Here is a 15,055-nt window from a genome sequence, read left to right as displayed (position 1 = left end):
GCCTCAAAACACCATGAGGTAAGCACTACAGCTATTATTGTCACCCTCATTTTACAGATGAGGAAACTGAGGCAAAAAGGTGAAGCGACTTGGCCAAGGTTATACAGATAGTAAGTGATTTGAACTCCTGGGAACGAGGCGGGGGTCCAAAACAAAACCATGCCCTTCCTTTCTCCTTTGGTCTTCATAGGAATCTATTTCCAAGGGTAGTACTTCTGACTCTGTAAGGTGAGATTCGAAGGGCTTAGAAATGGCAGGGGTGAACATCGCAGGGGTGAGGATAGAAGGGTGAAATAATAGGCAAAGGGGAGTGAACAGAACCGCAACAACTACAGTAGAATAGACCTATTGTGTCTAAGAACAATGGCAAAGATCACTTAATTCAGGTCCATTTTTTTCCCGGAGAAAAATGCTCCCTGATTCCTTGAAATCATTTTAAGGAAATATGTCCCCCTCCCCATGCTCGTCGGCGGGGAGAGAGAAAGGACGTGTGGAATAGATGCTTTAGGGCGGAGGGTTGGGGATGGAGGGAGAGAGTCAGCTGGATCTCTTAGCTCCCCCACCTTTTGGTTGTAATGGTATTTCCTTCAGATCGACTCAGGCTTTCAGAAAATCCTTTACCGGAGATCAAAGCGCTGTCTCTCCGGGTCCCACTTTCCCAGTTTGTCCAAGCCCTGATTTCTCTTATCACCCACGCCACTGGGCTCTGACGCTGTGTATACAGAGAAAGGGCAGGAAGCTTTGAAGTGGGGGATTAGTCTGAGCCAGAGCCAGGCCTCGGAATAACAAACAATGCAGGTTCAACGGGAGTTCTCATCGGTAGTTCATTTTTCAGCCACAAATTCACTGTCACTAACGCAAGCAACATTGAACTCAGGCTGTGGAGATGGGAGAAGGAAGATTTATCTGGTGGCAGAGCCAGAACCTCAGGACAGGGAGGTCAGGCAGTTAGGAAATTTTCATTTGGGGACGTTTATATTTAAATTTTTGTGAAGCTCACTTTTATCTGAGTTTGGGAGAAAATGCTATTTCTCGCACACACACTGCTTCGCTGGAGGAGGTGAGGGAAGGAAGGAGGGGGGATAGAGAGAGGGAAAGGAGGATATGAGAAGGGATGGTGAAGAGACTGGGTAAAAAGAAGGGAGAAGAAGAGGGGCGGTGTGGAACCGGGGGGTGGGGGGTCCCTTCTCCCCAGATCAGAGTCATCCGATTCTCCTAAGAGCAGGTAAGGAGGCAGAGGGTCTAACTGGCCTTACTTTGTTTTGTCTTCATGAGATTATTTGTTTATCTCTTCTACACCTGCCTTGGAATGGTTCCTTCCCGCTTTCAGACCTGGCCCTGGACCGCTGGTGCTGTGACTGCAGCTGTTTATCAGCGAGAGTATTGTCAAAACAGCCACAGTGAGAAAAATAGACTCATGAAATCTTCAAAGGAATGAAATAGGAAAGGACCCCCTCTACTCTCCTGCCACAAGGAGCAGGAAACCCGGGACTAAAAAGGATTCAGGCTAGGAAGAAGATATTCAAGCTCACCTTGTCCGAACATCTGTCTCCACTGCAACCTTTTCCTCCTCCAGGGAAGACAGAAACTTCTTTCATTCTCCCCCTTCTAGAGAAGAGATTGTTAGGAGCCCTAGACTTGAGCCCCAGCCCCACTTCCTGGCTGTGTGACCAAGGGAAGGTCACAAACCTCTGCTGGACTTCCATTTATTCATCCATGAAATGGGAAGAATAAGACTTGCATGACCCATTTCTAATGAATGTTATAAGGAAATCACTTTGTCAACTCTAGGACCCTAGAACAGAAGTTCTTAACCTTTGAGAGTGAGATGATGGACCCTTTTGGCAGTCTGGTGAAGCTTATGGATTTCTCAGTTATGTTTTTAAATGCATAAAAGAAAATAACATAAGATTAAGAAAGAAACCAATTATATTGAAAGCTATCAACATATTAAAACAAACAAAAAACCAATCCAGAGATGACGGGTTAAAAACTCCTGCCTCAGAAAAATAGGAGCTATTATAATTATGACCTTTATTTCAGAATGCTTCAGTGCCATGTACCTCTGCCTGCATAGGCAAAGAAGGCAAAGTCTACTGCCCAGCCTACTGAATTGGGACAACACTCTCAAATGACTTGGACCAAAAAAATCCCTTTTTTAAAAAAATCCTTTAAAATATGTTTGTGTCAACTCTGTTACTCTGCTACTCTCCTACTCTGTGGTTATCCCAGATAGGCAAGGATGGTGTAAAAAGGTTTTACAAACATTAGATTTGGGGACTCTTGACATTTCTTATTAGAAAATATGAAAGGTTTGTTATAAAAGGCTATGGTTTTGATAAGGTTTTTTAGTAAGGGTTTGCAAAGATTTAAAATGCACCCTCAATGCCCATCAATTGGGGAATGGCTGAACAAGTTGTGGTATATGAATGTAATGGAATACTACTGTACTATAAGAAATGATGAACAGGCTGACTTCAGAAAAACCTGGAAAGACTTGTATGGTCTGATGCTGAGTGAAGTGAGCAGAACCAGGAGAACGTTGTACACAATAACAATCACATTGTGTGATGACTAATATTGATAAACTCAACTCTTCCCAGCAATACAAGGAGCTAAGACATCTCCAAAGGCCTCGTGATGGAAAATGCTATCCACATCCAAAAAAAGAACTATGGAGTGTGAATGCAAATCAAAGCATACTATTTGATTTTTTTTTCTTCTGTTGAGTTTTGTTTCCTCTTTCTGGTTGTTCCTCCTATTGGTTCTAATTCTTCCTTACAACATCACTAATTTGAAAATATGTATAATAGGAATGTATATGTATAGCCTACATCAGATTGTGCATCGTCTTGGGGAGGGTGGTGGGGAGGAAGGGGGAGAAAAATTTTAAACTCAAAAGCATATGGAAGTGATTATTGATAAATAAAAATTAATTAAAAAAATAAAAATGTAAGGAGATATAAAAAAACTCACCCTTAATAATAAAACAAAAACAAAACTGGAAACAAAACAGGCACCTAGTAGTTGAGGAATGATTGAACATTCAATATGAATGTAATGGAATATTTCCTGCACTGGTAAGAAACATGAATATGAAGAATTCAGAAAAACATGAGAAGACTTGATTGAACTGATGCAGAATGAAAACAGCAGAACCAAGAGAATGATATATATGCAATAACCACAATAATATAAACACTAACAACCATAAAAAACTATCTAAGTGAAGAATTGTAATGAACAACCTAGGGCATGGATAATCAACAAGGAATCTCATTTACCTCTCAGTAGAGAGGTGGGGACTAAGGATATAGAGTTTGGTGTTCTGGTCAGAGTAGGTTTCTGTGTCAGCCTTTCTTAAATGTTTTTCCTTTGTTAGGAGAAAAGATTAGGGGGTGGGACTTAAGAAAAATTATTGGTGTAAGGCAAGAATGAAACTTTTTTTTTTAAATCTCATTCAGAGAGCATTTGCAAAGTTCTATGTAAATGTGAGTTGCTATCTTGAGAGGGCTTCAGGTGGGATGATGAGAAGAGGAAGTAAGTGAGGAGGAACTAGGATCAGGGAGGTGAGTGTCTTCTCTGAGAAACAGGAGCTAAGGGGGAAGCACAATTGAGAGGAAGTGGGGCCAGTTACATGACTTTTTTTTTTAATGAGAAGATTTACAGCATAGATAACTTTCTGTTGGGAAAGGAAGGGCTTCCCCCCACCCTCACCCCCTTCTCTGACCCATCAGCAAGAAGGAAAATTTTTATCATCACAGCCACTATTTACTATTGTTATTATTCTCAGCTGCTCATCCCTGAACTTCTGCCAGGCTCACTCACCAACATCTGCCTAAAGCTGGAAGGTCTCCCCTCTCTGAGCCCTGGGGCTACTGACAGACAGAGAAAACACCTGTGAGGGCCACAAGCATCTTTCTTCCTTGAAGTTGAGGTGTCTGGAGCTTTAACTGCCATCCAGAGGTGCAGGCATGCTGAGAATGTTCAATCATTCAAGTAATCTCAAGCAATCTTCCCATGAAAATGTCATCTATGGCTACTCCCCTAAAAATGAGCAATTCTGGACTTGGACCCTCATTCCTCTCTCCATTCACTATCCCTAAAGCCCTATCCCTGAAATGGGACAGAACAAAACATGGAGAGAGGCTCTGCAAGACCATGGCACAACGATAAAACTCCTCTTTCCCCACCCGAGAAAGGCAACCAGTTGTGTTTCTGCAGAGAGTCCCTCTAAGAATGAAACACCATATTTCCCCAGATTAAGCACGTGAGAAGGGTTGACTCAATATGGAAAGAGTGTGTGTTGGGGGTTGGGAAGAGGGGAGGAAGAAAAACACTTCTACCCATCATCATCTCCCGGACTAAAATAAAGAGGAAAATTGAAGCTGATACTATGGAGATAGGTTAGGAGCAAGTAACTGTCTGACTCCCCTTGAAGGGAACACGCTCTCACCTCGGCACTAAATAATAAATGATGATGATGACTGTAACTCGTATCGATAAAGTACACTTAGAAAGTGATTTACACATACATAATGTCATATGAGATGTGAAGATTTGGAATTGCTTTCCTGAATTTTTTTCTGAAATTTGGTTGCACAGCTAGGGAAAACATTTTTACAAAGAGGGAGAGTTAGGTTTCGCTGTAGTAACCGATGTTACTGTAGGTATTACTACTACCCATGACGCCATTAAAAGTAGGGGGGTTGGAATTACCAGGCAAAGAAATGGTTTCTAACAAACCCTGCTATTGGGGAGTGGGAAGTATGGGAGATCTGAATCAGTGTTTTCAGATTGACTGCACACACAAATCTAATTCATCGGATCTATTGTTCACCTCACCCCTTCATTTTGGTCCTGAACACGCAGTCTGAGTGTCTCTCCTCCTATCTCTCTGGCTGTCTCACCCTCCATCTCTCCCCCCTCATCCCTGTTCTCTCCCACAAACACCATCGCATTTTAAAGATGTTTCCACTTTATAAATCACCCTTCTGGCAGCCACCCCGAGAGCTGCTTGGCCCCCACCCCCCTATCCCTTACCACACCCCCACACCCCATCGGCCCCCTTCCCCCCAGGGGGGGGGGGGGGGGAGAAACCCCCCCGGGGGCCCCCCCCCCCCCCCGCCCCAAGCCTCTCATAAGTAGGTCGGGAGGAGGGTTCCTTCACCGAGAGAAGGATGGAGCTCTTGCTTAACCTGCCCGCTGAGTTGGCTGCCCGTCCCCCTTCCCCAGCACCTGCCTACTGGACAAAAACCTTACAAATCAGAGCGGAGATAAGTCCCAAGATCTCTCCCCTCCTGCCCCGCCTACACTGGACCAACTCAGGCGTATCGCGGGTTCCCTTCCTTCTGCCTGGAAGCATCTCATTTAAATCCAGAGAACTTGGAGCCGCTAGGCTATCCCCTGAGGAGAGCGGGGGGGGGGGGGGGGCAGAAGAAAATCAAAGTCCTCTTCTCTTTCTCCCCATGCTGAGTCTGCGGCAGCTGGAGGGAGACCTCGAGGTTGAAAAGTCCACCCTCTCCAGAGACTAAAGAACTACAGAACTGGAGGCCCAAGAGTCTTGGGCGATATTTGCATGCTATTTGCATAGTTCTATCTGCCTCCGACCATATCTAGCAGATTTCCAGTTCGCGGGAAAGCACAAAGTTTTTCCTAGAAGGGTTGGGGCTGAGGCCTGGATCTAGACAGTTGGCGTCTACAGGGTCCTGAGCTGCTACAGCTTAATCCCTGGCGGGAGTCGGGGGTGGGGTTGGGGTGGGGGGTGAGGAGCGGGAGGTTGAGGGATAGGGTGGTTAAGATTTGAGCTTATAGTTCCAGTTTGGGCGCTCAGCCCAGGGCCAAACTAGCACAGGGTTCAGGGGATGAGGGGACGTCGGCCTCTCAGACCTGACTCCTCCCTGCATAAGACTGACTCTCCCAACTTCACTCTCAAGATCTCCAAAGAATACTCCCACAAAAACTGACCTGCCGGCTTTGGTAATAATCATCTCGGTCCCCGCTTCATGAAACTTCTTCCAGAGTTCCTTTTCGTGCAGAGTCACCTTGATGTTCTCGATTGTCTGGGGGAAGCAGGGAGAGGACAAGCAATCACACCGAGCCCCGGTTCTGGGATTCTTCCCCTAGGAAAGCCTGAGGGAAGAGGGGTGCTCCACTTTTCTGAGCTAATCAAAATTCATATTTTTAGTCTGGCCTCCAGGATAGGGAAGAGGGTCTGAGAGGCTTAAAGGCAAGAAGCACCCTACACCCAGCTGGAAGGGGGATTGAAACTCAAGAATCCGACAAAGGTAGATGGGGGTGGGGGGTGAGGGGTGGGGCGAGACCGAGGTCACCAAAGTAGTGTATGGGGAGAGTGGGAGGAACGGATGGTGACTCGCCCCTTTTTTCTAGGGTGGGGACACACGCGACTCTCCCCCAGAAAACTGGGACTAGGAAACAGAATACCCCTGACTCATCCTGCGGGTTTCTTGTCCCACTCTATGGGACTCGCAATGATCCTGATCGCCCCTCTCAAAGCATAACTCTCTGCTCACAGCAGACTGTTCGGTCTGGCTCCGAACCAACAAAGACTCGGAACCCGGGCTAAGCCGATAGCATAAGACAAAATTTCGGAGCAGGTAACCTGGTCTTCAGGAATCGATTCCCCTGATTTATTCCCCCGCTTTCAGATTAAAAAAAATAATAAATGGACAAATCACTTTAGAAACTTACTATTTCTCCCTTTTCATATAGGTACGCATATGTGTACTGTGTACTTACATGCACAAAATAAACACATTTGAAGCCATTTTTGAACCTCACGAGAGTGTCTGAGCCCCAAGAAGGGCTGGCAATAAAAGGGAGAAGCGGTCCCGACCTTCACCTTATTCGAACGCGTGGGACAGGTGACTCCCGTTCTTGGAAAAAAAAAGCCGGAGTCAGGAGTTTCCTCCGAACTTCTGCCCTTTTTAATATGGCAATTGGCAGAGATATTTCGCATCCTAGCAAAACTAAATCGTTAAATTTATCTGCCCTAAAAATCTGGATTTTTTTCCCCCGCTGCTACCAATGCGTCGGATTACCCAGTAAATAAGAAGAGTGGGAAAGGAAACACAAAATGCGTGTGGGGTTGATGCGCTCTTTTGGACCTGAACCTTCGGGAGCGATGGTACAGCGTTCCATCGAAATTCGACACAATTGAAAATTCCAAATTCGAATGTCTGGGGGATCCGAAATTCGAATGTCTATGGGATTCGAAATTCAGGCCAAGGGCGATTCCTCTAACCGGCTAGTCAGCCCGAAAGCCAGGAACCGTTTGTTTTTGCATTTTCCTCTCCTCCAAGCCCAGGGAGCCTCAACCTGTGGCTGGTGTTCCTCGCTGAGAGGCCGCTTCCTCGACCCGAGGTCCTCAGCCCATTTTCCCGGCTAGTTGGTGTTGAGACCCAAGTGGGCAGTGACGGGGATGAGGGAAGTGGAGGGGGTGGAAAACCAAGAGGGCACAGACTTCCGCCCCATCCCTGGTCTCTAACCTCTGGCTCTGGATACCCAAGAAGTCTAAAAAGTCCCGAAGATCTGGGAATCTTGATCACTAAGGCAGGACCCCGTCTGACACAATTTGGCCAGAGTTTAAAGCATTTCTGTTGCTGAATTATCCAGGCACCTAAATTATTGTGCCTAAGCATGGATCCCACTTGAGGAAACGAATTATATACCACCAAAAAGGGAAAGGGAGTGGGCACTACTAACGGCCACTCCTTCCCCCCACCCCCACCAAAGCCCCGGGGAGAAGAATTGCAAACAGCCCCTGGGCCTAGGCTGCCCATAAAAGCAAGTTACAAAGCAAACCAGACCCAGCCGATAGAGCTAGTGCCCCGCCAGGCAAGGGGCCCAGGGACACTTCGGGGGTGGGGGGAAGAAACATTTAAAAGCCTGGCCATCTGGGTCTGGGACAGTAAATTCTTCACTTTTATGGGCATCTCGGGAGAGAAGGGCCCCGCTCTGTTTGGAGCCCGGATTTGGGGGGAGATGGGGCACCCAACTCACATCAGCCCTGTATGTGTGTGTGTGTGTGTGTGTGTGTGTGTGTGTGTGTGTGTAAGGGCACGATTGTCCTCTGACTGATAGAGTTATGAGAAGGTCCTATCTACAGAGAGACAAACACCAGGGCCTCTCTGTCCCAGGTACTCTCCCAGATAAATATACAGAGGCCTCTGGGCAGAAATTCTGGTGGACCCCAGCCTCTTTACCATCCCATCAGCAGCCCGTCCCAGTTAATTCCCCAGTTCCTACCTGCTCAGCATCTTGGCCCTGGGGGCTGCTGAGGGGAGTACCAGTAAGGCCCTGTCCACCCAAAGCTGGCTCTGGAGCTGAGGCCTGCTCGCCATGTGCAGAGGCTGGGGCTCGGAAGCCCTCTTCACTCTCAGAAAGGCCCTTGTCCTGAAGCATCTCCTGTGGGATATATACAGACATACAGAGCAGAATGTGACTTTAGAGTCACAGCGAGGGTCCTGTGACAGAACCTGATGTCCTGGCGCTGGAGGTATAGGAGCCCAGTAGCACCTGCAGGGAGCTGCTCTCTAGTTCATGTGGCAATACTATACCCAGAGCCCCTCCTCTTCTGTACCACTTCACCCCGGCTATGTGTACATGCGCTCTGTTCAGCATCTGAATGTCTCCATCCCTAGCTCTGTCAGCAGCTTTGGTCAGCTCTTAGCTCCTCATATGCCTTTATATTTCTCAGTGTTTCTGTGTCCAGCTCCAGCCCTAGTCCCATCTCTGGTACCCGGCTCCATCCTCTTCTATCACTTGTCAATTACGATCCTGCCCCAAGATGAGGCACCACCACCAGCAGCCCTGATTTCTCTGATTCCAAATCCTGAGTGTACTGTGGCCTGCACTGAAAGGGAGTGTGGCACAGATTTGCAACTCTAGCCAGAGACAGGTCCTCAAGGGTGGGGAGAGCTGACTCTCGAAACTGAAGGGTTCACTTTGCAAACCAATAGAAATGGGAAATCTATATTTCATTTTCCAATAAAACACCACAAGCAGCCACTGACAGACAGTGTTAGCAGACAGGACTAAACTGGACCTCCACAGGCCAGGCTCAGAAAAAAGCATTTCATATTTTTGGGCCCAACTAAACAGTAGCCAGTGGTTTGACCTGAATGACCTAGTTAAAAGCCTCTGTTCTGCCTTGTGCTTGGACTGTAGAGATGGTCACCCAATAACTGGGTGACCTGAGAAGAATCTGATATTTTAGAGACATCTTCTTCCATGCTGCCCCAGTTCTCTTTACAGCCCACTTAATTCAAAATTGTGTATTTTAATTTTAGTTTAATATGAGCCAATCTTCTGTGTCTAAGCGTTCAGAATCCCTGCACACACATTACCACTGCACAGACACCTTTACTAAGACACACACTCACTCCAAAACTGAGGGCTCCCTATGTTTTCAGCTAAGGGAGGGGAGTATTCCACCTCAGTGTAATAACCAGGGACTGGAAACATCCGGGAAGAGGGGTAACCCAGGGTCATAGGTCTCAGAAACCCACTTTTCTGTTCTTAAAGCACCAGCGCTCCTGCCATCCTGACACTCACAGGCTAATTTACCTAGAGGTCTTAGACCCAACTTCCTCACCTGTGAGTATCCCTGCCCTCTTCACCCACTCTCACCTCTCCAATACCGACAGACCGAAGAAACCTAGAAATCTTTCCTTTCATCAGCCCTGAACTAATCTCTATTTTCTCCCTATTTGTTTTTATTTCATTCTTGGCTTAGCTCTTCCCTCTTTTCTCCTGTTCTCTAATCTTCTGCCCCTCTGTTTCTTCTCTCTTGTCCTCTGTTCTCCATTTTCATCTTTTTCTTTCTTCCCTGCCCTCCCCCACCGCTAGCATCTCCTCTCCACGCCGGGGCTCCTCTCCACTCCTCTTTGCCTAGGGCGGCTCCCCGCCCCCAACCCTGCACCCCCTGGGCCTTCTGAGTATAAACAAGCCAAGTGCAACCGAAGAGATAAAAGCCGGCCGAGGCCAGGGGCTGGGAAAAGCCCGTAAAGATAAGCGCTGACAGACAGACAGACCCGTAGACAGACACTCAGACGCAGGCCGTAGAGAAATGATGATTGAGATGCGGAAACACAGAGGAGTGTCCTAGACTTTTGGAGGTCTCCACGACACCCTTGCCCCTTGGCTTGTCTTAATCTTGAAATTAAAAATAACAATTAAAGTTTGAAAACTGTAAAAGCGAATCATTTCCGCTTCTCCATCCAATAATATGGGCTGGCCAGAGCCCTTCCTACTCCGCTGCCCCGGCCTTTCTCCAGCAGGCCCCGCTACCACAGGGCCAAGCCAGGGAGCGAGGCCCTGGTGCCCTTACCCAACAACTTCCCCTCTCCGTGCCTCGGAGTCCTGCGGCTGGCAGAAATCAGGGAGGGAGGACCCAGAGACCGAGCGGGTCTTGGTAAGCCTAGCCCTGCTTCTGGGCAGCGGAGAGGGAGCGGGGAGACCTCCGCCGGGGCACTGAAAGAAAACTCCAGGAAAGGGCCAAAGGCTGCGCTCCGCAGAGGCTCAATCGTATAATCACAAAGGTCCCATCCTGTTAGGTTTTCTCTAAGTATGTACAAGGACAAAAATTCAAACACCTCCTCCTCCAAAACGCAGTACCAGCCAGCCCCAGACACCCCCAGAGATGTACAAATCCAGGCTGTCCCCTGACTCCCGAGGAACCCCACCAGGCCCTCTCCCTCTCAAGCTGTGCAGAGTGCAGTCCTCGCCCATTCAGAACCCAGGGCGCCGGCCAGGCTCAGGCCTTCCTCTGGATCTTTAGGCACCGACCGCCCGGACAGGGTCCTGCGCCCCTAGGGGCATCCCCTTCTCGCCTTTCTCTCCATTTTCCCCAGGTAAGCAGCAGCCTCGGTCCTCAGCGCTGCCTTTACCTCTCCAGAAGCCCGCCTGGAGGCCAAGTAGCCCAGGGAAGCTTACGGCTGAGACCAGAGATGCCTGGTTTCCAAGTCTATGGCAAGGAGGCTTGGAGGTGAGGGTTGGGGAAAGCAGGTAGCTGGTCCATTTCACCTGAGAAGCGGGCCCTGCCTAACGGGTAATGCGGCTGCTAGGTTTAACCAAGTCCTCTGTCTGATAGGAACCGCTGATCCTTCCAATCTTCACCGTCCTGGACGTTGAGGGGATAGGAGGTGTGGGATTGCCAAGGACCGAGACTAGAAGAGCCGCCTGTAGTCGGTGGAGGGCGATCCCAGCTGTCCTTCAGTTAATATAGCTGTTCCAATCTTGATGTGACCCAAGTCACAACAGCTCCATCCTAGCCGGTCCTTCGTGCCGTTACTGCACTCACAGTGGCCACTGGAGAACTTTGGGTTACTATGGTCCGCGAGCGTTTCCCGGCTCCTTGAAGGCTAGGATTCTCTTCTTCCCCGGTTTGTGTTCGGCTTCTCCCGGCTTTTAAGGCAGTTCTCCTTTTCTGGTCTTGCTGTCAAAACTGCGGCTGTGCGGGCGGACTCGCAGATGACTCTCCCTCCGCAGCATCTCAACCTCCATTTCCATCAGTTCTCTCACCTTTGCAAGGCAGTAACTTAGACGAGGGTCTCCCAGCCCCGGGGAAGCTTGCAGTAGTCATCCAGCTGCGAGTGCGCTGGTTTAGGGGGGGCAAATCCGAAGCAATTCCTTCAATTTCTGCGGTTTTTAATATATTCCCGTTATCTGGTCCCGGGTTCTCCCTTTGGACTCCCTTCTCATTTCTTTTCCTTCTCTCTATTACTTCTTCTCTCTCCTTTCCTTTCTTTTCCCCCTTCTTCTCTTTCCTGCTTTTTTCTTTTCCCTTTTTTCTTAAAAGAAAAAAATCTACATTTGTGGCGTCATAACCATTGCAGCTCTTCTTTAATTTGATTGAGACATTTGCTTTTCTTCCCAATATGTTGAATTAAAATTCTCCTTAACCTGCACTTCCCTTAAGAATATTATTAGTACAGTTATTGTCATTTTTGGGTCATCGACCACTTTACAGAAAGATCTTTACTGCTCCTGCCATTTCGAAGACCCATAATTGTTTGGGTTACTGCAATTAGCCAATTTCTCTCGTTGCTGTTATTACTGCAGTTCACAGAATCTCAGATTTAATAGCATTATTCATCTTTTTTCCTACCCATTGGCTCTGTGACTGTCTTTCCCGATTTCAGTCGGTGGATTCACTTAACATTTTACTGTTTCCCTTTTTAAAAAAATCCTTAGGTGCTATTTGTCTCTTAGGTTTAATCTTTTTCAATTGAGTACCGTTATTCTGAAGAGTGTTTTTATTATTATTATTTTATGCTTTGCTTGTCATGACTAGGGCTATGGTATTCTGGTTATCTCAGGAAAATTGATATCTAAAACATACTTCCCGGGTCCTTAATGTATCTTTCTCCTCTCATCATCTTTATTATAGCACCAGGTCGATAATTTCTGGTACTTGACCATTTTCAACTCTGTAGCTACTGCTTCGCTGGTCTTTGTCAATGTCTCCACAATCCACGTTCTAGTTATTTCTTCGGTCATGAATAATGTTACTGTTGCTCTAAGTACCTGGGCTGCTATCAGTCATGCTGCCTCGATAGTTCTAGTTACTTCTAGGATAATTTATAATGTTATTAAAGTAGTTATAAAGAGCAGTCAGGGAGCGACTTGGCTTATTTAGGCTACTGTCGCCTTGTCAGTTGCAGATTTCAAATCACTCTCAAAAATGTACGGATGTTTAGAACCTCATGGACTCTCAGAGCTCTGGACGGTCTGGGAACCCAGATGAGGGTGAAAAGTTCCTGGGTCTAGGAAGTCCCATTTAAATTGCCACCATAGCTTGGACAATGGTGACTAATCACGCTCCTACGGTGTTGCCTTTTTAACCGTTTGGATTCTTGTTGATCTCATGTTATATAATTCGTTCCCCCTCTCTATTTGGAGGAGAATTAACACTGTTACTTTTGCTCACTATTTGAATGGTAGTCTTTTCGTTACTGTTTTCCCCGAAGTCTCAGGGACATGTTTCATGTCCGTTATTCCACCTCCATGGACTGTGGTTTTGCCCTCTCTTTTTTCCCAAGCAGTTCCGTTATTCACATTTTTCTTCCGTATGCCTTCCCCATACTGCTACTGTCATCGACCCACGTTTCTATCCCCAGTTCCCTGATTTAATTTTATTCTCAGTCTGCGTTTCCTCCCCCGTCACGCAAAGCTGTCACTGGTTCGGAGGAGCCGGGACCCTTTCCTCTATGGGCCCCAGTCATCGGCTCCCCCAAGTGCTCCCCATCCTTTGGGCCGCAGACACTTACCCTGGCTGGGCTCGGGCTAGCCGGGCTGCCGCATCCGGAGGCTCCAGCGGCCCGGGGGACCTATGGGTCCGGGGTCCGGGAAAGAGAAGACTCACGGGTTCTGGGGATGGAGGCTGCAGAGGTTGGGGGCTCAGAGCCGACAGGGTCAGTGTCCAGCCACCCGCCTCACCCTCAGGGCCCGACGCATCCCAGTTCTGGAGCCCGGCCCTTGATCTCCTTTGCAAGCTGAGGTTTGGGGCTGGGCCTCCCCTCCCTCTCCCCCTCCCCCCCCCCCTCCTTCCCCCCCCCCCCCCCTCCTTCCCCCCCTCCCCCCCCCGGCCCGGCGGAGGCCCGGCCCGGCCCCCCCCTCAGGCGCTGACGTTGCTACTGTCAATCAGAACTGCTCCCGCCATCCCGCTGGGATGGGGGTGGGGGACAAGTTCCTCTTGCACCCCACTCCTATCTACTCTCCCGACACCCCGATACCCTAAGCTGAGTGAGGCCAGCAGCCTCCCGCGCTAGCACTTAGGGCTGGGCCGGCAATTCAGCTCTTCTGGGTTAGGAAGGGACTGAGGAATCCGCATGGTTTAGATTAGGGAGGCGGGAAGGGAGAAGCCGGCCAGGACACACTGACTGTCAGACAGAAAGACTCACGAGAACCGTGTAGGGACTTAGCCAAGTCTGAACTTGGGCAGCCACAAGGCAAAGAGGCCTTCTTACCTCCTCAAACCCACAGATATCTAAACACAGATACTCACCTACAGAAGCCAAGGAGCTGGCATAGAGACATACTCACAGATACACATTTACTAAAGAACACAACACAAACCACACCCACACCCCAATAACCACACATATTTATGCTTGCATTCATTGACATACACACATTTAAAACGGTACCTGTTTATTTACTCCCTGGTTCACGCATGTATTTATACTGACCCTAGGGGGGAACTCCTCTCTCCCTCTCTCTCTCTCTCTCTCTCTCTCTCTCTCTCTCTCTCTCTCTCTCTCTCTCTCTCTCTCTCTCACACACACACACACACACACACACACACACACAGTCTGTCCTGGGTACATAGCCACAAACAGCATCACCAGAAAGAGTAGCCCAGCCTAGGCTTCCCACTTAAATTTCAGGCAAGTACCCTAAATCCACGAAGCTTCGTAGGCTCTGCAACCCTTAAATAAAAGGTAGTCTGACTCCATCCCTTCCCATGGGTCCATTCTGGCAGAGCAATTATCTGAACCCTTTGAATAAGACTGAAGACCCAGCCATGCTTGGCACCTCAGTGATTGCCCCTTGAGAGCCCAGACTTCTGTCTAAGGGAGTCATTTCTGCCTCCAAAGCTCTGATTCTTACGACATTGTGCCAATGGAGTCACTTAATAACGTGTATTTATGTAGGGTCCTTCATGGTCACACCACATCTGGCAGGGGGACCAGCATTGGAGGAATTGAAGGCAGGAAAAGAAGGTGCTAAGGACAAGAGCTCCCTGATTCTCTGGAATGGTTGAGGGCAAGAGAGGAAGCAGCTTCCCTCTCCCCTTTCCTTCTAACAAGCCCCTGTCTGAGGAGGACTCAGAAGTCAGGTTGCTCTTTACTTGGGGCACCACCCTCAGACCCTGTGCCTCCTTTCCACCTGAGTTTTGAAAGGGATTATGCCAGTTCCCGATTTCAGTTCAGATCCAAGGACTTCTCCTTTCTCTTCAGTTATTTTGTAGTTGTGTAGATAGACTAAATTGCCTCTGAATTAAATCTTTTGTTGGATTTCAAAAAAAAAA

At 48.2% G+C, this 15,055-nt stretch overlaps 1 protein-coding gene across 2 annotated transcripts in view; it reads right to left on the bottom strand.

Annotated features, from left to right (window-relative positions):
• Positions 1 to 13,458, bottom strand: part of TBX4 (T-box 4) — a 50,091-nt gene extending 36,633 nt beyond the window's left edge. Inside the window, exons 1-3 of one of the 2 annotated variants that reach the window (XM_027870498.1) lie at positions 13,293 to 13,458; positions 8,269 to 8,427; positions 5,968 to 6,062 (exon numbers count right to left, since the gene is read on the bottom strand). In XM_027870498.1, coding sequence (XP_027726299.1) covers positions 5,968 to 6,062; positions 8,269 to 8,424 — 251 coding nt within the window. In that variant the 5' untranslated portion in view covers positions 8,425 to 8,427; positions 13,293 to 13,458. Of the gene's footprint in view, positions 1 to 5,967; positions 6,063 to 8,268; positions 8,428 to 10,910; positions 10,982 to 13,292 lie in introns of those variants that run through there. The other variant, XM_027870499.1, reaches the window with a different exon arrangement.
• Between the last annotated feature and the right edge of the window lie 1,597 nt (positions 13,459 to 15,055).

Source organism: Vombatus ursinus, unplaced genomic scaffold (assembly GCF_900497805.2).
Source record: "Vombatus ursinus unplaced genomic scaffold, bare-nosed wombat genome assembly UNPS02014797.1, whole genome shotgun sequence".
Classification (NCBI taxonomy): Eukaryota; Metazoa; Chordata; class Mammalia; order Diprotodontia; family Vombatidae; genus Vombatus; species Vombatus ursinus.
Note: the sequence above shows the minus strand (reverse complement) of the source record. Positions and strands in the feature narration are given on the sequence as shown.